This window comes from Aquarana catesbeiana, linkage group LG09 (assembly GCF_042186555.1).
Source record: "Aquarana catesbeiana isolate 2022-GZ linkage group LG09, ASM4218655v1, whole genome shotgun sequence".
Classification (NCBI taxonomy): Eukaryota; Metazoa; Chordata; class Amphibia; order Anura; family Ranidae; genus Aquarana; species Aquarana catesbeiana.
This window is the reverse complement of record NC_133332.1, coordinates 219738655-219761274: the sequence shown is the minus strand read 5'-3', so window position 1 is coordinate 219761274 and position 22620 is coordinate 219738655. Positions and strand designations below refer to the sequence as shown.

At 41.9% G+C, this 22620-nt stretch overlaps 1 protein-coding gene across 5 annotated transcripts in view; it reads right to left on the bottom strand.

Annotated features, from left to right (window-relative positions):
- Window positions 1–22620, bottom strand: part of RALGPS1 (Ral GEF with PH domain and SH3 binding motif 1) — an 839296-nt gene that overhangs the window by 113513 nt on the left and 703163 nt on the right. For all 5 annotated transcript variants that reach the window (XM_073599738.1, XM_073599739.1, XM_073599740.1 and 2 more), the window contains exon 12: window positions 12713–12780. In XM_073599738.1, coding sequence (XP_073455839.1) covers window positions 12713–12780 — 68 coding nt within the window. The remainder of the gene's footprint in view (window positions 1–12712; window positions 12781–22620) is intronic.

The following is a 22620-nucleotide window of genomic DNA, read 5'->3' as shown; positions in this document are numbered from 1 at the left end:
CCTCTAAGGTTTTTAACACGCTCTCCAAACCTATCATCTCAGAGAATATAGCCTTAATTCACACGTTTCACACCGTTGTCTATAAGGCTACTTTTACACTGAGGCGTTTTTCAGGCGCTAAAAATAGCGTCTGTAACGCGCCTGAAAAACACCTCTACTTACCACCCCAGTGTGAAAGTCCGAGTGCTTTCACACTGGAGTGGTGCGCTTGCAGGATGGGGAAAAAAGTGCTGCAAGCAGCATGTTTGGGGCATGCCACTGAAATCAATCCTTTTTTGGCCGCTAGCGGGGGTTAAAAGCTCCCCGCTAGCGGGCAAAAAGCGCTGCTAAAAATAGTGGCGTTTTACCGCCGACGCCCCCCCGCCCCAGTGCGAAAGTGCCCTAACACAATGTCAGCTGCCAAATCTTTCTGTATATGCATGTGCTGCAGAGGCTTCCATCTGCACTCAGTATTCCTTCCAGGCTCGCAGGCCTCTTGAATGGCCGAGCCACGATGACGTCACTCCTGCGCATGCGCTCGGGGGTCTCGGCCACGACACACAGCTCTGAAGGAATGGCACGGGTATGCCGTTCCTTCAGAGGGAATGCGCCAGTGACATCACTGGCTGCTGCTCGATAGAATATCTCCTAAACGGTGCACGATATTCATTTTGCTTATAATAAAGCTTACCTGTAGGTAAAAATCAAAATGTGGGGTTTGATACTGCTTTAAGTTATTTTTTTAGGCTTTCTTTCTTTCTTTTACTTTGACCAGGTGATCTGGCCAGTAAGTCTGTTCTTCCACAGAACAAACTGTCATGTAAATGTAGAAGTAAGAAGGTTGAGACGAACTATTTACCACAAAGAAAAAAACTGTTACTGTAACTGCTTGTGTAATTGCAGCGTGAGCTGGAGTTTGGCTTCAGTTTGTTAGTGTATCTAAATCTGCTAGTACATCTAACACTCTGCTACCCCCTGATTAACAAAATTGCTGTCCAAAGGTGCCCCCGTGTTCCTTCATCCAGAATGAAGGCACTCTAATACAGGAAGTGTGTTACTGGCCAAATCACCAGCTGAAAACAGGAAAAAAAAAGCCTAAGAAAAAACAAAACGAATGCAGCCACCACATCTAAGGCGGGCGGGGTTCAGCTCCCAGTGGCTCAGACAGGGGAGTTGGTATGTTCCCCCCTGGGTTTTCTGAGGGTGATCCTATTTACTTGTGTGCAATATATAAATACAACACATAAACATGTTGAATGACATCAGTAGATTTTTTTAATAAAGCACACAGTATGGATTTTGTATGTTCTGTGAGATGCGGTTAGCCTATCATGGCAGCTAATGTAGAAAGAACTTATGCAGCAAAAATTACAGAAGACTTTTACACATACCGCTGTAAACACTAACGGTAACCCATTCTCCAAAAGAAAGTCTTTCATTGGGTTCTTTTTACCGCAACTTTGTCTGCATGGGAATCATACGACTTTTTCATGTGTCCAGTTTGGCACCAAGTTTGCTGGCATGTAGCCCCCAAGAATAACAAGAGTTTTATAATCCATGCAATGGAATCCACAACCGCAATATAAATGAACAAGTCAGCCTAGGGCATTTAGACCATCCTGTGCTGTACTATGTTTTTCAATGACCGCTAAATTACAGCTTCAGAGCCAAACAACCACTTGTTCACAGGATGGGCCAAACCACTGATGTCGCTGGGTGGGTCCCCCCACCAATTTTGCTGGCAGAAAGTCGAGGTCTAGAAACAGCATGACTTAAGCAATGTTTTATCCATTAGGCAATAATACTGTAAAATAATACTTATTCAATGGTACTGGAGTGTACTTACTTTGAGAAAACTTCCTCAGTCATTGAAATAGTCATGTGACCAAATGTAGGCATTTGGTGAGCTGATCTCAATTGAAAGGTTTCAGGTTAGCAATCAGTGTAGAGCTAGCCATTAGTACTCCCTAAGCCTCATTGTCTAAGTACACATATTTATACACACACACTATTATGCAAAAGACTTAGGCAGGTGTGGGAAAATGCTGTTAATTAGGAATGCTTTCAGAATCAGAAGTGTTAAGTCTTTTTTTTTTTTCAATTAACAAAATGGAAAGTAAATGAACAGAAGAGAAATCCAAATAAAATCAGTATTTGTTGTGACCCCCCTTTTGCCTTCAAAACTGCATCAATTCTTCTAGGTACACTTGCACAAAGTTTTTGAAGGAACTCGGCAGGTAGGTTGTTCCAACCATCTTGGAGAACGAACCTTGGATCCTCTGTGAATGTGGACTGCATCAAATCCTCCTGTTTCTTCATTTAATCCCTGTTGTGATCAGGGCTCTGTGGGGGCCAAACCATCACTTCCAGGATTCCTTGTTCTTCTTTACACTGAAGATAGTTTTAAATGACATTGGCTGCATGTTTGGGGTTGTCCTGCTGCAGAATAAATTTTGAGCCAATCACGTGCCTCCCTGATGGTATGGCATGATGGATAAGTATCTGTCTGTATTTCTCAGCATTGAGGATACCACTGATCCTGACTAAATCTCCAACTCCATTTGCTGAAATGCAGCCTCAAACTTGCAAGGAACTTCCACCATGCTTCACTGCCTGTAGACACTCATTATTGTACCAATCTCCAGCCCTTTGGTGAACACACTGTCTCCTGCTACAGCCAAATATTTCAAATTTTGACTCATTTGTCCAGAGCACCAGCTGCCATTTCTGCACCCCAGTTCTTATGTTTGCGTGCATAGTTCAGTCGCTTTGCCTTGTTTCCACATCAGAGGTACGGCTTTTTGGCTGCATTTCTTCCATGGAAACCACTTGTGGCCAGACTTCTCCGAACAGTAGATGGGTGTACCTGGGTCCCACTGGATTCTACCAGTTCTGTGCTGATGGCATTGCTGGACATCTTCCAGTGTTAAAGAGATGTAAACATGATCTGTTTTTCATCTGCTGCATTATGTTTCCTTGGCCGACCACTGCGTCTATGTTTCTCAACATTGCCATTTTCTTTGTGCTTCTTCAAAGGAGCTTGAACAGCACATTTTGAAACCCCAGTCTGCTTTGAAATCTTTGCTTGGGAAAGACCTTGCTGTTGCAGTATAACTACCTTGTATCTTGTTTCTGAGTGCTTAGTCTTGCAATGGTGTATGACCGGTGACTAAACGGTCTTCTACAACCTGTCTTTTGTAGATGAGTCGAATGTGATTTAATTAACTTCACAGAGCTAAAATAAAGATACTTAACCTTGTGTAAAAACTGCGTGCTTCCATTTAACCTATGCTTGTAACCCTTTCCATATAGCCAGGCAGCTCCACAAAGACATGGGTTGATGAGTTTGGTTAGGAGAAACTCAAGTGGCCTGCATAGAGCTTTAGCCTTTAGCTATTCTGAGTGTCTTCCTGTGGTGGGATATGCGCAGTGTACAAGGTCATGTAGGACACCGTAGATACTGATGAGCTTGAGATTGTATGCTTTTTGTGAGTATACATCTATTTTAATATTTCAGTAAAAGGATCAATAAAAATAATGCACAAGTCTGGTGCGCCCTCTGTCTTTGTTTTTTCCAGTGTTAATCTTGGGCTTATTAATGGGCTTGTTAATCTTGGGCTTGGGCATACTTCTACTCTTGAGCAAGCCCAGAAAAATGTGAAGGCTGCACTCTGGGATATGTGATCACCCGTGTGGAGAGGACATTTCCATGAAACCTTTTGGGACCCCTATATCTCCAGGTTGCCAAGATCCCCCTTATTGCCGGTGGGCAATACAAGCTGGTTTGACCCTTACAGTATACGCTGTTTTGGGTTCAAACCCTCCGGTAAGCCTCCAACTATACTGGTTGTGGGTATTTCACATGCTTTCATATAGGACACTGTGGTGGATTGTGTTCAGCTTTTCCGGATATCTGAAAATCTTTGTCTGCATTTGACTGATGAACGACTAGCAATCAGCACTATATAATTTAGTTTATGTTAGTTTGGGCGTAGGATAGCCCAAATTGCTTTTGTTTTATTCTGGTGACGGTATTTTTACCATTCTAATGCCCCGTACACACGGTCGGACTTTGTTCGGACATTCCGACAACAAAATCCTAGGATTTTTTCCGACGGATGTTGGTTCAAACTTGTCTTGCATACACACGGTCACACAAAGTTGTCGGAAAATCCGATCGTTTTAAACGCGGTGACGTAAAACACGTACGTCGGGACTATAAACGGGGCAGTGGCCAATAGCTTTCATCTCTTTATTTATTCTGAGCATGCGTGGCACTTTGTCCGTCAGATTTGTGTACACACAATCGGAATTTCCGACAACGGATTTTGTTGTCGGAAAATTTTATCTCCTGCTCTCCAACTTTGTGTGTCGGAAAATCCGATGGAAAATGTCTGATGAAGCCCACACACGGTCGGAATTTCCGACAACACGCTCCGATCGGACATTTTCCATCGGAAAATCCGACCGTGTGTACGGGGCATTACAGTTAATGACCACAATGGTCCCACTCACATATGGACTATAATGATGGACGTTTCATGTTAATATAAGACACGTTAAATTTGTGTGTTCATTTCACTTATGTAAATTTATTGTATATTTACTATTTTTTCACTTTTTAGCGCTACACTTTGTTTCACTGGTTAATCTTGGGCTTCCCTGGTCCTCAGGGGGCTGCAAAGTCTTGTCAAAACATGAGTGATCCAAGGTCCTGCATTGCAGGAACATTTACCTTGAGTACAAGAGGTTGTTCTTTGGTTTTCAACTCAACCTAATCTGACAAATGGCCAAAAATTTCCAGACACGCTAAAATCTTGTGGAAAGGCTTCCTGGAAAAATGGAGGCTATCATAATGCCCGTGGTTATGGCATAAGATGCCCATTCAATTTTTAAAGGTGTGATGGTCAGGTGTCCACAAACTAATGTTGTGGTAGTTTAGAGAGGTTAACTAGCAAAAAAATATTTTCAACATAGAAAAAGAAGCCATTTTGTAGCCACGCCAACTATTTTAAAGAATGTACCTTATCAATGTTCCTTTCAAATGGTGGGCAAAGAAGTTTAACCCTAAAAGTTGGTCACTTTTCCTGGAAATGCTTGAATCGAGCAGTAAGCAGGTATCTTTGTGTGACAGCTCAGAAGGTGTCAGGGGTAAACTATGATTTGTGCCACCAGTGTGTAGGCTAGCCACTCCTCCACCTGTCATAGTATAGTTGATGATAAAGAATGACAGAATTCTATTATACTCCAGGAGACGGGGTGTGATGGACAGCTGAAAACCTCTGTCATTCTTTTTGTCTGTATGCTACAAGATTAGCGATCTCCTATCCTTAAACACTCTGTGCTGCTGAAGGTCTCTGTTCTTCCACTAACTCTCCTCTCCTGAAATACTTTGCACTGCTGCAGGACTCTGCTCCTTCCACTAGCTACCTTTCTTCTCCTGAAATATTCTCCTTCCTTCCACTGCCTAAGTCTTCTCTTGAATGCTGTATAAAATCTTGTTCAATATCCATTGGTGGACTGCAGTAGGAGTTTCCTTTTTGGAGAATTCCTTTCTTTTCTGGTAGGATTATGGGAAATGTAATTCCTTTTTTGCTAGGTAAACATGTGATTACAGTAAGATAGAACAGCCCATTTAGCACTTATCTTGAAAGATTTCAGCTAGTGCACTGGAGTGGCCTGACTCAAGGTCTATATTTTAATTAGGGCATTTTTCAAGTCACATGTCCATATCTCCAGCAATAACAGACACAACCTAATATATGAAGTTGGAAAAAATAAAATAGAAAAGGAAGAACACATGTCCAAGGGTGCACAAAATGCATGTAAAACACATAACACAATGTAACACAATGCATTTAAAAAAATCCTCCAAAAAAACATTATGCCATTGAGGAAAACACATATGCTTTTGCTAATTCAATAGTGTGAACTGGCTGTAAGACAAGAATTTTTTTATAGCAGAAAACAAATACTCTTAAGCACAAGTGAGTTAACCAGGTGGAACAAAGTTCGTAGTGGACAATGCCTCGGGCCTTGCTACCCTAGGGGTATCCTAGCAGTCAAAAAAGAAAAGGAAAAAAGAGGGCGCACCAATCCTGTGCATTATCCTTAGATATATTTTATTAAAGGAGTAAATTAAAAACTACTCACAATATAAATAGCCTTCAGATGGTGGAAATCGTTCTGATGACAGTAGTCTCCAGATGGTAATAGAGAAGATTTTGAGGGCCACTTCTGGCTGACACGTTTCGAAAGGATACGTTTTTCCTCAAAGCCCAGCAGTGTTTTGAAGGCCACTGTTGGGCTCTGAGGAAGAAGCTATCCCTTTGAAGCGCATCAGCCGGCAGTGGCCCTCAAAATCTTCTCTATTACCATCTGGAGCCTGTTGTCGTCAGACCGATTGCCATCATCTGAAGGCTATTTATATTGCGGTTTTCTTTCACATGTTTGTGAGCAGTTTTTAATTTACTCCTTTAATAAAATATATCTAAGTGTAAGACAAGAATGAATGTGAAAAGGGAGGCCAAGTTGTCCGACTTCCCAGAGGTGCCATTTATAAATGATCTGGGAGGTAAAAGCAGCTTCTCACACCCCATTAACTGGCTTGTGGTGGGCCAACAGTTTGTCGTCTAGGCTGTGGTCAGTTGCGTCCTGGCTGTGATGGATTAATGATAGGTTTCCAGCTGTCTCGGTGAATCACATGTATCAAAGCGGTACCATCCACACATCGTTATTTTAAATAAAGACCGGTTACTGTGCACACAACCAATTCTAAGATGTCAGATGGCTCTTAAACGGGCACTAGGATTGAAAAATGTATTTGCTTAGTTACCTTATATATATGAATTAAATATATATTCTTCATTCAGTTTGATATTATTGTTCCTGCCTTTTTTGCTCCTTGATCTCTTCCATAATGACTACCTGTTTTCAACATATCCAAAACCAAAACGTCACTGGGCCCATCTCTAATGATGTCACAGAAAATCACAAGATACTATACCATACTCCCAACCTCAATGTATCAACAGATAATTATCACAACTCCAATCCAATTACACGAGGCAAATAAGGAGGTAAAAAACATTTCCTAAAGCTGAACTCCAGGAAGACTAAAAGCCCTTCCTTGCAGTGGATCTGTGTTTGCACTGTGAGGGTGAACTGCTCATTTATGTCTAGGGGGGCTGGGAACAACAGTTTTACTTACTTGATCCCCCACTCCAATAGGCTCTTCCAAGCTGCTAGACCGTCTGTGCGGCCTCTCTTTTACTGTGCTCTAGCAGGCTAAGGTACTCTAACATGATTAAGACCAAGGGTCTCCAAACTTTCAAAACAAAGGCCCAGTTTACTGCCTTCCAAACTTTAGGAGGGCCGAGCTGTGGCCAGTGGGAGTCAACAATGCCATATGCTTGGTGGTCAGTGGGGGGTAAAGAAATGACATCATTGGTGTCAGTGTGAGGAATAGCGCCCCCTCACTCGTGTCGGTGGAAAAACTAGTTCCCCATTTCTGGTGTCAGTGGGAGGAATAGTACCCTATTGATGGTGTCAGTTGGAGTAATAGTGCCCTGAGGGCCAAAAAAAAGGCAAGCAAAGGGCCACATTTGGCCCACAGGCTGCAGTTTAGAGGCCTCTGATCAAGACAAATGCAAGGCCCATAGACCTGTACTGGACGTGACAATATCAAGGAACAGTCCACTGCTGAAGGGCCATCTGTTGGGAAAGCGGAGGATCGGGTAAGTAAAAGTGCTTTCCTGTGCCCTAGACAGAAACTAGCAGTTAGGTCTTGCAGTGTGGGAGCAGCGCCACTGCAAGGGAGGGCATTTAGCTGTCCTGAAGTTAGGTTATAAACAACAAAGAGCTACCTTACCTATTAACATTTCACAGGAATTAAATATAACAAGAATATGTTCAAACAGTCAACCCCCCAATTTAAAACAAAATATGATGTATGAGAATGATGGGGCATTGTGAAGGAGTATTATGGAAAAAAAAACTCCCACTGAAAATGGCGGCGATTTAATTGTTTTCATAGTTTTGGATAGAGTGAGAAGGGTTAAAACCGGTGCTCTGTTAGAGAGATTTATGTTCTGCTGACAATATTTTGCCAGGCAGTAAGTGAGGGGAACAGTAACATGGACAAATGCCAGGAGAAGACAGTGATTATTGAGCTATGAGCTACCATTATAGAGCTATATTGAGTTATACAATGAGCTATACCAGCCACTAGCGATGATCACGTGTTAGATCCAGCAGACTGATTGTACCCAAATTGATCGATCAACTTGGTACATTCAGCCTGCCCATACATGGTTTGAATCTCGGCCGTTTCAGCAGGAATTCAAACAGTCTATGGCCGGCCTTAGTTTAAATAGTTTTCTGTTAACTTTAGGAAAATGCATTCAAATAATGTTCTGTCCTTTATATGATCTGGATTGGCTCTTTGCAATATACTGTCACCTATACGCTCCCTATTTACACCAAACAGTACAGGAACACCTATTATAAAGATAAAATCACAAGATAGCATTCCTCATTATTAACTTTATCACTTTAACACAATCTAAAGATTTTAGTGCCATTTGATTTGGTTAAAGGATCAATACAATGTCAGAATGTCAGTGTTAGGATATGGATCCTGAATTAATAATACACTACTGGGTGTTAAAGTAGAACTGCACTTTAGAAAGTTTTCCCAGAAGAAGACAGGTTGAAGGCAAAGGGCTAGCCATCAATATTGCCCGTGGTCTCCCTTCAGCTGATCTTTTCTCCATTACTAATTTGCCATGCCTCTGTGTAAGCATTGTCATCTTGGCAGAGGTAGGGCTTTACTTTCCCACATTCAAGACTCTAGCAAGGAGAACAGGGAGCAACACAGTAGTAACCTCATCAATTCTCGCATTGAATCTCTGTAGACTAGCTGTCCGAGGCAGCAGTGGCAAAATGCCTAGGTACGCTCACATACCAGAAAGTGCACTGCTAATTTTCAAAATGAATTCCCCCTCCAAATTCAATACACACAACTGAATTATCTATGATTCTGCTGAAAAAACTTCAAGGGCAGTCATGTGAGTTGCTGTGATATTACCTACACCTCCACAATGTTTGAAACCTGCAGTACAAACATCTGTGGGTGAGCCCACACTTTCCATACACAGCACCTTTTGGGGTAAAGATATGAAAATTCTATAAAATCTGAGTCACCCTTTAAGGCCTGTATTGTAAGTTTCTGCAGTTTTGTACTTTTGACCCACCAAGAAAATCCTGAACTTGAGGACAGAAAGTGTTGATTTAGTGGAAATAAATCTTAGAAAAAATCTAAGCTGATACAGAAATGTGAGCATTGCTCAACTCGCCAGTGACAAAAACATTTTAAATACTTTGCTAGTCGGACAACAGCCCCCAGTGACCAAGATTTAGGAATGTGGCTTTGCTACAAGTATCTGCCCTCTGGAATGAAAATACGTGAAAACAGCTATGTATTCCTTATCCAAGGACACGCTCTTAAAGGCCAGGGTTATAAAATAATCGCTTCATTCAGATTCATTTCAATAATATGCATTATTTAACTCTCTCTCAAATACATATTTTCAAACAATTTTGCAAGGGCTATATGAAGAGGATACTCCACACAATTATATTTCAGCTACAGACAGATTGAATCATCTACTGGCTTTATTTTTTACTGCTGTAGCCATCTCACCTGAATTTTACCTACCAACTGTGCATGACAGCAACCTCAAGAGAGATACAGTGCACACAGGGGAGTCTGAAGATAGCATGTGGTATGATAGAATGGAATTCCAACCAACATAGCAGAATTTTCCCTTTTATACGGGTCCTTAGCAGGAAGTTGAGGGAAATGTCCCCAAATGGCATTATAGACTGCAATAAAAGCCTGACAGGGGTTTTAAGCATTTTGCTGGATTTCCACTTTAACCCATGCTCACTTAACAATACACATAATTCAGGATGTAGGAATGTAAGCAATTAAAATGAGCCTTTAAAGATTTGACATTTAACAGCTCCAATATTCTATGTCAGCCACAAGAAAAAAAAAAAAACATTAAAATCAGAGAGCTGGCACCACTAACATCATTACAGAGGATATAAAGTTGGCCGTGTAAGCAGCTTTACATCATGTTATAGAAAGCTTCCAACCAAAGTGAGAGGAAAACATTTTTGCACATATACGGTGTCTATTGAGAAAGAGAAGCAAAGCCTTGATCAGCGTTGGGACTCCCGAGTCTATGACCACATTATGGTCTTTATGGGTTTCTTAATTCTCTATAATCTTACAATTTCTACTAAAAAGAGAATCAGCAAGGGGAAAGAATAATAGGCAAGGAACAGCATAGATGCAAAGTAAGAAGAAAAGAACAAAGTACTGGATAATTCCCCGTGTAACATATCTGTGTCACCCTTTAAACAAATTGATGCCATTTGTTCTGTATAGCTTTGGCAATGGTGGACTCCTAGAATTGCCATGGATGTCATGAAATAGCCCACTTGCCTAACAGGTTTAGCCTTTCCCAACTTTTATATCTATTATTTAGCATCTCAGCTTGTTCATATTCATGACTGGCTTCATCCATCCCCAGCTAATGCATGTGCTCCTAACTGAAGCTGCTATAGTATCTTCTTTTGACTCCTTGCATACTATTCTCTACAGACATCAGGTACCCCCCTTTCAAAGACACTATTGTACTAAAAACCTCCCTTTCCACATTGCTTAGAATACTAGCACATATCTCCACAGCTCCACGGTCAACCAAATACCCCACGAGGTCTAACACTTCCCTTCCTGAATTGCTTTCTATTCCTGATCCACAGAGATGGTCATCCAAGGTGGTTAAGTTCCTAGGTCATCTCTATACATCACAGGAATGTCCTTTCCACAACCAATAGAAAAAACCAATAGAAAAAATGGGGGGAAAGGGGGGGAAAGGGCAACAAAGTAATTTAGAGAAGTAGTGGAATAGAAAATAAAAACCAATAAAAAGCAAAATACAATACTAAGTTACAAAGATGAAAAAAAAGGGGGGGGGAGAAAGGTAAAGCAAAAATGATGGAAAGTAAGGTAATAAAAGAGGAAAAGAAAGAAAGATATAGTAGTTAGAAAGTGGAGGAAAGAAAATAAACGGAAAAAGACAGAAGTGAAGGAATTAAAAAACTGGTCAGAGAAGAAATTAATTGAGGGCAGTAGTAGGGAAAGGGAAGAGAGAAAAAGATATGGTGGAAAAGAAAAAAGATAGAAAAAAAAGTAGTAAATGAAAAAGGAAATGAAAAGGTAAAATAAGCAAATGAAAAGGATATAAGATGTAAGAAAAAGAAAGGGAAAGCATAGAGTACAATGGTTAATAAAAGAAATGAAATGAACATAAGGAAAAAAAAAAGAAAATGGAGAAAAGGAAGAAACAGAAAAATGTATAAAGAAAAATGAAACATTAAACAATTGTAATGTTTACCGTCAATTAGTTAATTCTGAGCATTGCTATAACTTAAAGTGATAGTTCACCTTTTTAAAAAAAATTATAAGGTGAACGAATACTGTACTGTACACCCTTCCCCACCCCCCTGTCTTCGCTGTACTTACACGTTGTACCTCTGGGGATGCTGAGCTGTCAGTGCCCATGAAGCCGGTCCATCAACCTGGGGATTTGAAATCCCGCTCTTCTCCCTTTTTTCTGTGTCACGCTGCCGGGATGGATCAGAGCAATAGATCTGTGGCGGTGCTGACCTGTCAGAATTGCTCTGATTAATCCTGGAAGAGCTGCACAGATAAGAGGGAGAAGAGTGTGGATTTTCAAGTCCCTAGACCACTGAACAGGCTGCTGACAGCTCAACACCCCCGTAGGTGTGTACAGCAAGGACCAGGGGGTAGGGAGAATGTATAGTGTTAGTTCTCCTTATAATTTTTTCTGAAAAGGTGAATTAACACTTTAAATATTATTTTTTTTTTCTCATAAAACAAAACAAAAAAATGCCAGTGTGACACACATACTTGTATTTCCACCAATGTCACATTCACAGTAAACAAGCTCCTCACACCCCCACTCCCACTCCGGGAAGGCTTTATTTGGGATACACACAGCACACAAAGTTTCCACCAAACACCAACTCTATTTTCCAAAACCATCTAAAGCTCCTTTGTTTTGCCGAAAAAAAAGTGACTACACATGTGCAGTAAATCTGTTAAAAAGATCGGCTTCTCTTTGCCCGTACCATAAAAATGCTTTTATTTGGTTTCAAAGGCTGGAACACAAAAAACAACCCGTACATATGGAAAGTTTAATATTTGTGAACAAAGTCTGCATTCTTCTGTTGTGTCATTCATGTCAAACCAGCAGAATACGTACATATGTCGGATTCTATAACATGAAGGCCCCAGGCTGTTAATTCATTTAGAATGTTTTTGTTTCAGAACTATACATTGCCTTTGTTGTCAGAGCTGTTGATTTCTTGTTTCAAACACAATTTTTTCCCAATCCAGATGGTTATCTGGTCACAAACCCTCCAAGGGGTTGGATTTTATATTTTGTTCACATAACATTCACACAACTTTCACTCAAGATTCATATATTTTTCTAACTGGATTTAACTGGAAATCTGTGTGAATCCTCAGTCACAGTTGTTTGAACCTTGCCGGAACATTTATAAATAGACCCCAAAATGTTGTATATGCTAAAATTTACCAGTTACTTAAAAAAGAGATTGTCAATTCACTGCATACCTGCAATATCTTCCTTTGAGGAGACTAAACGAGGTGAGCTGTTTCCTGGCTCAATTCTTAAAGATAATCTGAAAGAAAAAGAAAAGATTTGAAATGCAGTGAATAATTACTGTGTCAATAAACAAGTCATTGAATATTTCAGTGAGTATTGAAATGCAATTCAAACCAAAGAGTGAAAACTAATCTGTGAGATACTATTGCTATCCAGTGCTTAAACAAAAAAAGAAAAAACACTCAAGCCACCTTGATCGGAGTTCTCTGTAGTCCACTCTAATTTATATACACCCTTTAAGTTTGGAAAGTAATAAATAATATAGTTTGGAAAATAATAATGTAAAATAATGTAATATAATAATAATGTAATAATGTAAAATAATAATGAAAATAATAATAATGTTTGGAAAATGTTAAAATAGGTTCTTTGTTGTTTTATATATGCAATGGTAATAGCAAGAACATTAATTCTTTAGAATCCTCCAACTTACTTAACTCCTTAAAAAGTATTTAGGAACAGGGGAGAGGATTGGATTATAGCATCATAAACTGCTTGTAACCCATGAACATCGCTTGGAATTTGTGCCATTCTCAGCTGTGCCCGGAGAGATTGCAGTACATTATACAGAGTAGAAGAAGACAAAGATACACCCTAAGTATGACTATTTCTAGAGAAGAAAATTCCAAAAAGTTCAGGAGGATAGAAGACAAAATCTACAACACAGGCAAGTTATCAGTTCTCTTGCACAGAAAGGAGTAATCAAATTGTACTTGACAGATTTTCTATAGGTTCTTGAAAAAGGATTTGGGGTTGGGACTTTATATGAGGCAATAACTGCGATTTACCTCCATCCCTAGTAATTTGGAAAAAGCAAAAAGAGGTTGGGACTTTGTGTGAGGCACTCTGCTACATAACATAATATGAACCAATGAGTGTAAATATTATTTATGAAATACAAAAAGGCATACATGACATAGTAACATAGTAAAATTAATAAAATTGCATAATAAATAGTGGGTAACATATAAATCGTATATTGCAATCAATATATAGTACATATTAAGCATACAATAAAAACTTAATAGACCTAGAAATGTAAGCCTGATTGTAATGGTAACATATAACTCAATAATATTAGATTGGTGCATAATAATAATTTGATGGTAGTCAGGTAAGATGGTAGAACATGGGGGAATGTGACGTCGCATCATAGGAAAGCGATACGCGTTTTGTGGTTAGTATACCACTCGTCAGGAGCAGATGCAGGGTTTGGGATATATCTAGGATAAATTGCCAAAATTAGTAGAGTAAAAAATAATATATAAAAAATATGAAATTAAAAGGAAAGAGGGGGACCAGACAAGGATCCCAACCACTCTTACCTAGTCGTATAGAAAGATAAATTTGTATATGGTAACCATAGTGGAATAATGCTAGATATAGCGTTACCCCCAGAAACTGAGGCAGTGTAACCCTGAGGCAAGGCATTGGCACCAGCAGCCAGAGAAAAGACATGTAGATAGGGATCTCCAGTGCTTAAGCTGTAATGTGTGGTAGAATATAGTAGTATACTGTAGTTGATTCCAAAAAATTCCTGTACAGATAAACATTGGAACAGTGGGCTAATGGTAGCCACTAAGTGCTGGAGAAAGAAGACACACCCAAGTGGGTAGAATACTCGGTGAGATGAAAAGAAAAAAGGAGGAAAAATAGGGACCGTAAGTGAACCAAAAAGGGTGAAAAATCAATTGCCAAAGAGCTAGTGATAGCTGAGCATAGTAGCCCATAGAGTAAAAAATGAATGTGAGGAAAAGGTAAAGAGGTATAATATGACCAATTAAGGTTGGTATATAAAGGTGACGGAGTGAGACAGGGATGGTGAGGTAAGTAGTAGAGTGACAAACAACCAGGTGAAGTGAAGGGGAGAGGAATGACTGGAACAGTGATAGAAAGGTAGACATGAGAAACCAATAGTAAGGAAGGGTGCACATACCAAGAATAGAGGCGCGGTACATAGGATGGAAATAATGGCCAATGGGCTAAGGGCAACCACCAACGACACGCTGCGTGAGGAGGGAGGGTGGCACCATCGCCTGAGCTCAACCCAACGCTCGGCATTATGGCGCCAAAACCTCCCTCATATACACGCAGAATGGACAAACACGCCGGCGTCATGACATCGTGATTGGCGTCATGACGCAAGGCGTGTAGGCGTGGCGTTGACCCACAGCGGGATACCTCCCCTGCTCCTCGGGCAGGAGAGAGGAAGGGAAGCACCCGGTGCGGGTCGCAGTTCCCGGGGAAAACGGAAGTGGCCAAACCCTGACCACAGTGTGTAGCACTGTGTAAATAAGAATGGCTACGCTAGGTCACAAATCATAAAGAGGGTAAAATGGTGTAGCAGTGTGCTTCCATCCCTAGTAACTTATATTATGTTATGTAGCAGAGTGCCTCACACAAAGTCCCAACCTCTTTTTGCTTTTTCCAGATTTTCTATAGGATTTTCTCCACTGCTCTAGCGTCCTGGCAGTATAAAACTTCACTGCAACGCATGACTTGTAACAGGTGCTTCTGTTTTACACAAAATAACTGTTGCATAAATGTCAAACTATTGCAAATCTTTTAACCAACAAGAGACAACAAAAATTGGGCTAGATATGTTAGATTCTGTTGGGGCCTTGCTTGATAAATTCCCCCATAATGTCTTCTGCAACTGGCCTAACATTTCAATAACGTTTTTAAAAATCTGGATGGTAATAAAACAGTAGCTGATGCAATTGTATCCCGTGGGGCCGGGAACTTTAGCTCAACGAAATTTATTCTCAGCAATGTGGCCTTGTAACAGGGATTAACTACATAACGCTGGGTTGACAAAGGATAACTAATAAATTCCTATTATTTTATAGAGTATGAGTTTCTCTACAATCAGTAAAATGGCCATCATTTGCTGGATCCAATGATCTCCACACATTCATGAAGTCCAAGAACAGAAGAAACAACATAGTATAGAAGCAAAGGATTTTTGTCTACACAGGCAAAGGTGCATTTTGTTACAACCCCCACCCTCATGCCGCCTGCCTGTGATGTGATGCGGTGTAGCGTGAAGAATGTCACACAGCACTGAAATTTTAGGTTGTGCTGAACTGCCACTAAACGCCAGTGTGCAATGAGGGGGCATGGTTATACATTCACCAGAGAACCCAGGTAAACAATCTCATCTCTTAATTTTAATTTATTTTTTACGAGGTTTAATGTTTTTTTTTTTTTTCAGGGAATTAGGACAGGTTCCTCCATCCCTTTCTTTGCAGCCACAGCTGCACTGGACAGTGAATAAACAGAAAGCTCTGTATAGAAGATCCTGTTTATTCACAAATGGAAGCATAGCAAACACAATTTACTACGCTTTAGTTATTAATGAATACAGTGATTGGTACTGATTACTCACTCTGTTCAGAAAAGGAAGGGGCTGGTAAATGACATATTTACTGGCCCCTTCAATGTTTTCCATCCTGAAAGCTCCAGCAGCTGTCGGAAGAGGAGACGAGGGAAGCTGACAGCACTGTGGGGCAGGGGGCATACAGGGAGGCCTGGGCAGCTGGGGTTTAGAGGATGGTGCACAGAGAGGGTGATCGGTGTGGCGGAGGGGAATTACAGGAACTGATCCTTTGTGTGTCTCTCCATGCAGCAGCTGAAAGCCGGGAGGAAGAGGAGGAGAAACCAGTTTTTAGCTGTTGCAGAGAGAGAGAGAGAGACACACACACATTGGATCGGTTCCTGTATTTGCCCTTCCACTGCACAGATCACTCTGTGCACCATCCTCTAACCCCCAGTAAATCTTGTACCTAGATGTTATTCAAAACCTTCCAATTCCAAGTAATACGGCTCTCATTGATGAATTTAATGGTGCTTTTAGTTCTTTGCAAACAGTTTAGCTTTAAAACAATCCACGTACATAGTTTAGCAGAGGTGTCCAAGCTGTTGAACCATGAATTAAACATTCCCAAGCATCTGTTTAATGCTTTTGCCAACGCAAATTCAATCAGGAGGCATAAAGTGCAATTTGTCCTTTCTGCCGTTTTCCCCACATCCTTCCTAAATTGCAGACCAATCTTGCTCAATGACGAAATTGGATTTTCCATTGATGTCAAATGAAATATAGGTTGCCAGTTTTTAATTTTCCAGGGGCATGGAACAAGAGCAAGCGATGCTGCTGCACAAGACATCTCGTAATTTGCAGGGGATTAAGTACCTTTAGACATAACATACATAGCTTACATTCGAGAAGGAATACCCATCTGAAGCATGGCCTTTTGGCTGCACTGTTTAAGACCGTTTAACCCAAAACACATGTGTGTCTGATACTGTCAACAACATGCTAGCTGTATTACGCGGAGCATATGCAAAGTCAGTTGGAATTAGAATTGTGGGAGATATAGACAGACTTGTAATTACATGAACAGGTCTTGCTTAATACTCCGTCAAACAAAACCAGTAATTAATCGGTTACTAGGAGTACAGTATACAAACAGAGAGCCTGTTTTTACGGCAGATATTTTAGAAAGCTTGTTTGGAGGACTTAATAAGTTAATAAAGGAATAATGTCTCCAAGGAGAAACTGGAGCACTGGCATGATGACCTTTCCTGAAAAAAACATGAAGGCTGCCACTTTATAATGAATATACTATTAGATTAGTTGCTATGCTGAACCTGAATCAATCAATGAACTATATAGTGGTTGCATTTGTTTTTGTTTTTAGTGTTATTTCCTTTATTTTCACCTGCCAGTAAGTTTGTTATTCTCCAACTTATTTTAACAGACCAAGCTGTCAAGCAAAAGTGGTAGTTAGATGGTTGAGACAAACCATTAACAGGGTTGCTTTCTGTTTCAGTGTGTTTTCTTGATTTAAGAATACAGAAATTCATACAGGCTTACCAGCTTATAAAACTTCTGTACAAAGAACAAAACATAAAATGCATCGAGAAAACATAGTAGTAAGATGACACAGCCTTAGTACATCAAACCCAAAAGGAGACCCACTATTAATAGTCCTGGGGGAGTTAGAATAGATCTCATGCACCCAAACTCACGTCCCTCTTCGCTGGGCTGGTTGGTGGGGGTGCTCTGCCGGAGTCTATGGAGGAGGCGGTCATTGTGTTGATCCATAAACAGGATAAGGATCCTCAAGAATGCGCGTCATACAGGCCTATTTTAACTACTTAATGTGGATACGAAAGTCCTGGCCAAGATCCTTGCCACTCGCCTGTCATCAGTTATATCGACACTAGTCTATGCTGATCAGACCGGCTTTATGCCGGGTAAAGGGACAGATATTAATATTAGACGCCTTTTCCTAAACCTGTCCATTGCCCATAAAAACTGTGGGGATAGAGTGATCGCCTCCTTGGATGCTGAAAAGGCGTTTGACTCTGTGGAGTGGGAATATCTTTGGGAAGTGCTAGGGCGTTTTGGTTTTGGCCCTGGCTTTCTCCGATGGATCCAGTTGCTATACCGAGCGCCGAGAGCTAGGGTACGTACTAATAATAGGGTCTCTGATCCCTTCCCACTCCACAGAGGCACTCGCCAGGGGTGCCCGTTGTCACCTAGTTTATTCGCTCTCGCCTTGGAGCCATTAGCGATCTTAGTTAGAGAATCTTCGGAGGTCAGAGGGTTGCAGATTGGTAGACTTGAAGAGAAAATATCCCTATATGCGGACGACGCATTACTCTATTTGAATGATGCGGGACCATCTCTGTTGGCTGCCCTGGCCATTTTTGACAGATTTGGTGCTGCATCAGGGATTCGAATAAACTGGTCTAAATCAGTCCTGTTCCCTTTGGATAGCGGGATCCCTGGTGCGGCGGGCGGTACGCCTCTACAGTGGGTCTCAGAGTTTAAGTACCTTGGGGTTCGGGTATCCAGGGATGCTGCCCAATACTATAACTTAAAGTGGGGTTCCACCCAAAAAACAAAAATACCTGTAAAAATTCTAAAAAAAAAAAAAAACAAAAAAACATTTGGATATTTTTTTTTTTTTTTCACTTACCTCTAAATGCCTGTTGCTAGGTGGTCCCTCGTAGTCTGCCTGTTCCTTTGCCTGGGCTGGTGACATCACTTCCCCCCAGGCACAGGAAGGGCTCCGCTCTGCTCCCTCCCTCCTGTCAATCATCTGGGACCCATTACAGGTCCCAGGTGATTGAGCGGCCAATCACAGCGCGTGGCGCTGCTCGCGCATGCACAGTGGGTGCCAGGCTGTGAAGCCACAGCCCGGCGCCCACAGTTGAAATGCCGGCGCCGACGAGCGGAGGGGGGGGGGAGGGGGGCTTCGATCCCCCGCATCGCTGGACCCTGGGACAGGTGAGTGTCCAATTAAAAGTCAGCAGCTGCAGTATTTGTAGCTGCTGACTTTTAATTTTTTTTTTTTTTTGACGGCCCCCCTGGGTGGAACTCCTCTTTAAATATGCTTCCTCTGCTCCGTCTCCTTAAAGAAAGGTGTCACGCATGGGCTGAGCTGCCACTTAATTTGCTAGGACGTATAAACATCCTAAAAATGATGCTTCTACCCAAGTTCACCTATCTTTTTAGAAATTGCCCGATTTGGCCTCCAGCGTCCTTTTTTCGGGAAATAGACAAACAAATTATCTCCTTTATATGGAATGGAGCCACTCCACGATTGGCCAAATCTACCTTACAACTACGGAATCAGCTGGGGGGGGCTTGCCCTCCCTAATTTCAAACTGTATTATTGGGCGGCGATGCTAGTGACGGTGTACTGGTGGTTTGAGGGGAAACGTTCTAACGCTGCAGTCTGTGTGGAGGCGGCACAGTTAGGGTCTATACAGGATCTGCAAAATCTGGTTTACAGGGGGGTAAAGGCATACGCGGGGCTTCCTGCTCCATCCAGGGCAACACTTCAAGTGTGGAGGATGGCTAGAAGAAGGTTTTCCCTTGTGGGGCGTTGGGCGCCTGTCCAGCCTCTCTGGGGAAATCCTCAGTTGCCCCATTTCCGAACAATTCCTGATCCTCAGCTCTGGGCGGAATTTGGAATCAAAACCCTAAGAGACATTATGCCCAATGGGGAATTGATGTCCTTTGCGCTTATGTCAAGAACGTATAGATTCCCGGGATGGATGTTCTTCCGATACGCACAATTGCGCCACGCGACTAGGGCACAATTTCCTGTCCCTCCTCTCCTACAATTAGACCCGTTGGAAGACCTGCTTTCTAGTAGCGACTTAACAAAGCCCCTGTCGACCATATATACCACGCTGCTGCCTAGGGAGGTACCCAAGATGGACAGGCTGTGGAATACCTGGAAATCTGATATCCCCTCTCTAGAAAGGGAGGACTGGGAAGCCTGCCTGGAGCAAGGTCCCAAACTGGTAATATCAGCCGGAGACAAATTGACGCAAACAAAATTTCTACATAGGGTCTACTTCACGCCGGCGAGACTATCTAAAATATACCCTGATAGGGATCCACATTGCCCTAGATGCCAAACTCAGATAGGCACGTATATACACACGTTTTGGGACTGTCCTGCATTGTCAAAGTTTTGGCTAGGAGTGTATGATCATTTAAATGTTAGAATGGATTTGTCTGTTCCAAAAACACCTGAGATAGCCCTATTGGGAATACACGAGGATGAACACAGGTCACATCATAGTAAAATTCTAATTTCACTCCTCTTCTATTATGCTAAAAAGGAGATCCTTGCTGGATGGACCTCGGCCAACCCTCCGACCCTTTCCTCCTGGGAGAAGAGAGTAAACACTGCTTTGCCCCTCTATAGGCTGACGTATATTAGTCGGGGGTGCCCCTGGAAGTTCGACAAGGTCTGGCTACCATGGATTGGTGGATAGTGGTGTCCTTGGTCTCCTCAGCTGGGTGTTGGGTCACTGGGTTGTGGGCGGGAGGGGATGGATTACTCCGTGGTTATGTTGCTATAAGGGTGTAACTGAAATTGTTACGTGCTTCCCCCTCTGGTGTAGTGGACGCCTCTCCTGACTCCTTATCTCTCGATGTATTGACAAGCCTGATAGGAATACCGAGCATGATTAATATTCCAATAATAAAGCGAGTTTATTTAGCTGCATTAGATACAGCAGGATAAATCTTATGTGAGTAAGAGTTTACCTCTAGTCAAATGTATGATCCGTTTTTCTATGTACTTACCTACACATGTCTGGTTTTATTTCCTTTTTTTGTACTGCATTTTATACTTTTCAATAAAGCACTCCTGATTGTTAAAAAAAAAAAAGAATAGATCTCAACTTACATAGGCCTAAATTCTCCTTCTATGTGATATACTGACGGTAAGGCCCCCAAAAAACAAACAAATTCACCCTAAATAGGTGCAAGGGTCTAGCTGTGCTAATCTCCTTCACTTGTTCAGGAGGGATTTTGTGCAACTCCTCTTTGCAGATCCTCTCCAAGTCATTAAAGCGGAGTTCCACCCAATTTTGAGAGGTGGTCTTAAATGAAAGACCACCTCTCGTTTTTGGCTAGTTAAAAAATGTTTTTTTCTTCTAATTTAGGTTTTTATGAAGTACAGCCTATACTTCCAATCCATCCGGTCCGCGGCGCAGGATGTCATATCCTCTTCTCTGGCGAGTCCCCCCCATGGCTTCTGGGATATGTGTGTCCCCCAGAAGACAGCCGGCCATTCACAAAGCATTGCGCAACTCACGCATGCGCAGTAGTAAACGGGTAGTGAAGCCGCAAGGCTCCACTGCCGGTTTCCCTTAATTAGAATGATGGCGCCTGCACCCGATCCAATGGATGGATGGGCCTCAGGGGGCTTACATCGCGGGCTCCCTGGACAGGTAAGTGTCCTTATTAAAAGTCAGCAGCTACAGTGTTTGTAGCTGCTGACTTTTAAAAAAAAAAATTTGCGGGTGAAGCACTGCTTTAAGCTTTCGAGGCTGACGTTTGTTAACTCGAACCTTCAGCTCCCTCCACATATTTTCTAGGGGATTAAGGTCTGGCTAGGCCACTCCAGGACCTTCATGTGCTTCTTCTTGAGCTCTCCTTTGTTCCCTTGGCCATGGGTTTTGGGTCACTGTCATGCCGGAATACCCATCCACAACCCATTTTCCATGCCCTGGCTGAGGGAAGGAGGTTCTAACCCAAGATTTGACGGTACATGGTCCCGTCCATTATCCCTTTGATGCAGTGAAGTTGTCCTGTCTTCTTAGCAGAAAACCCCCCCAAAGCATAATGTTTCCACCTCCATGTTTGACAGTGGGGATGGTGTTCTTGGGGTCATAGGCAGCATTCGTCCTCCAAACACAGCGAATTGAGTTGATGCCAAACAGCTTGATTATCTGACCACAACACTTTTACCCAGTTCTCCTCTGAATCATTCAGATGTTCATTAGCAAACTTCAGACAGGCCTGTACATTTACTTTCTTGAGAAGGGGAACCTTGCCCTTGCGGGCGCTGCAGCATTTCAGTCCTTCACGGCGTAGTGTGTTACCAAATGTTTTCTTGGTGACTATGGTCCCAGCTGCCTTGAGATCATTGACAAGATTCTCCTGTGTAGTTCTGGGCTGATTCCTCACTGTTCTCATGATCAAAGAAACTCCACGAGGTGAGATCATACATGGAGCCCCAGACCGAGGGAGATTGACAGTTTTATGTTTCTTCCATTTGCAAATAATCACACAAGTTGTTGTCACCCTCTCACCAAGCTGCTTTGCGATGGTCTTGTAGCCCATTCCAGCCTCGTGTAGGTCTACAATCTTGTTCCTGACATGCTTGGACAGCTCTTTGGTCTTGGCCATGGTCGAGAGAATGGAATCTGATTGATTGTTCCTGTGGAGAGGTGTCTTTTATACAGGTAATGAGGTGAGATTAGGAGCACTCTCTTTAAGAAAGTGCTCCTAATCTCACCTCATTACCTGTATAGAAGA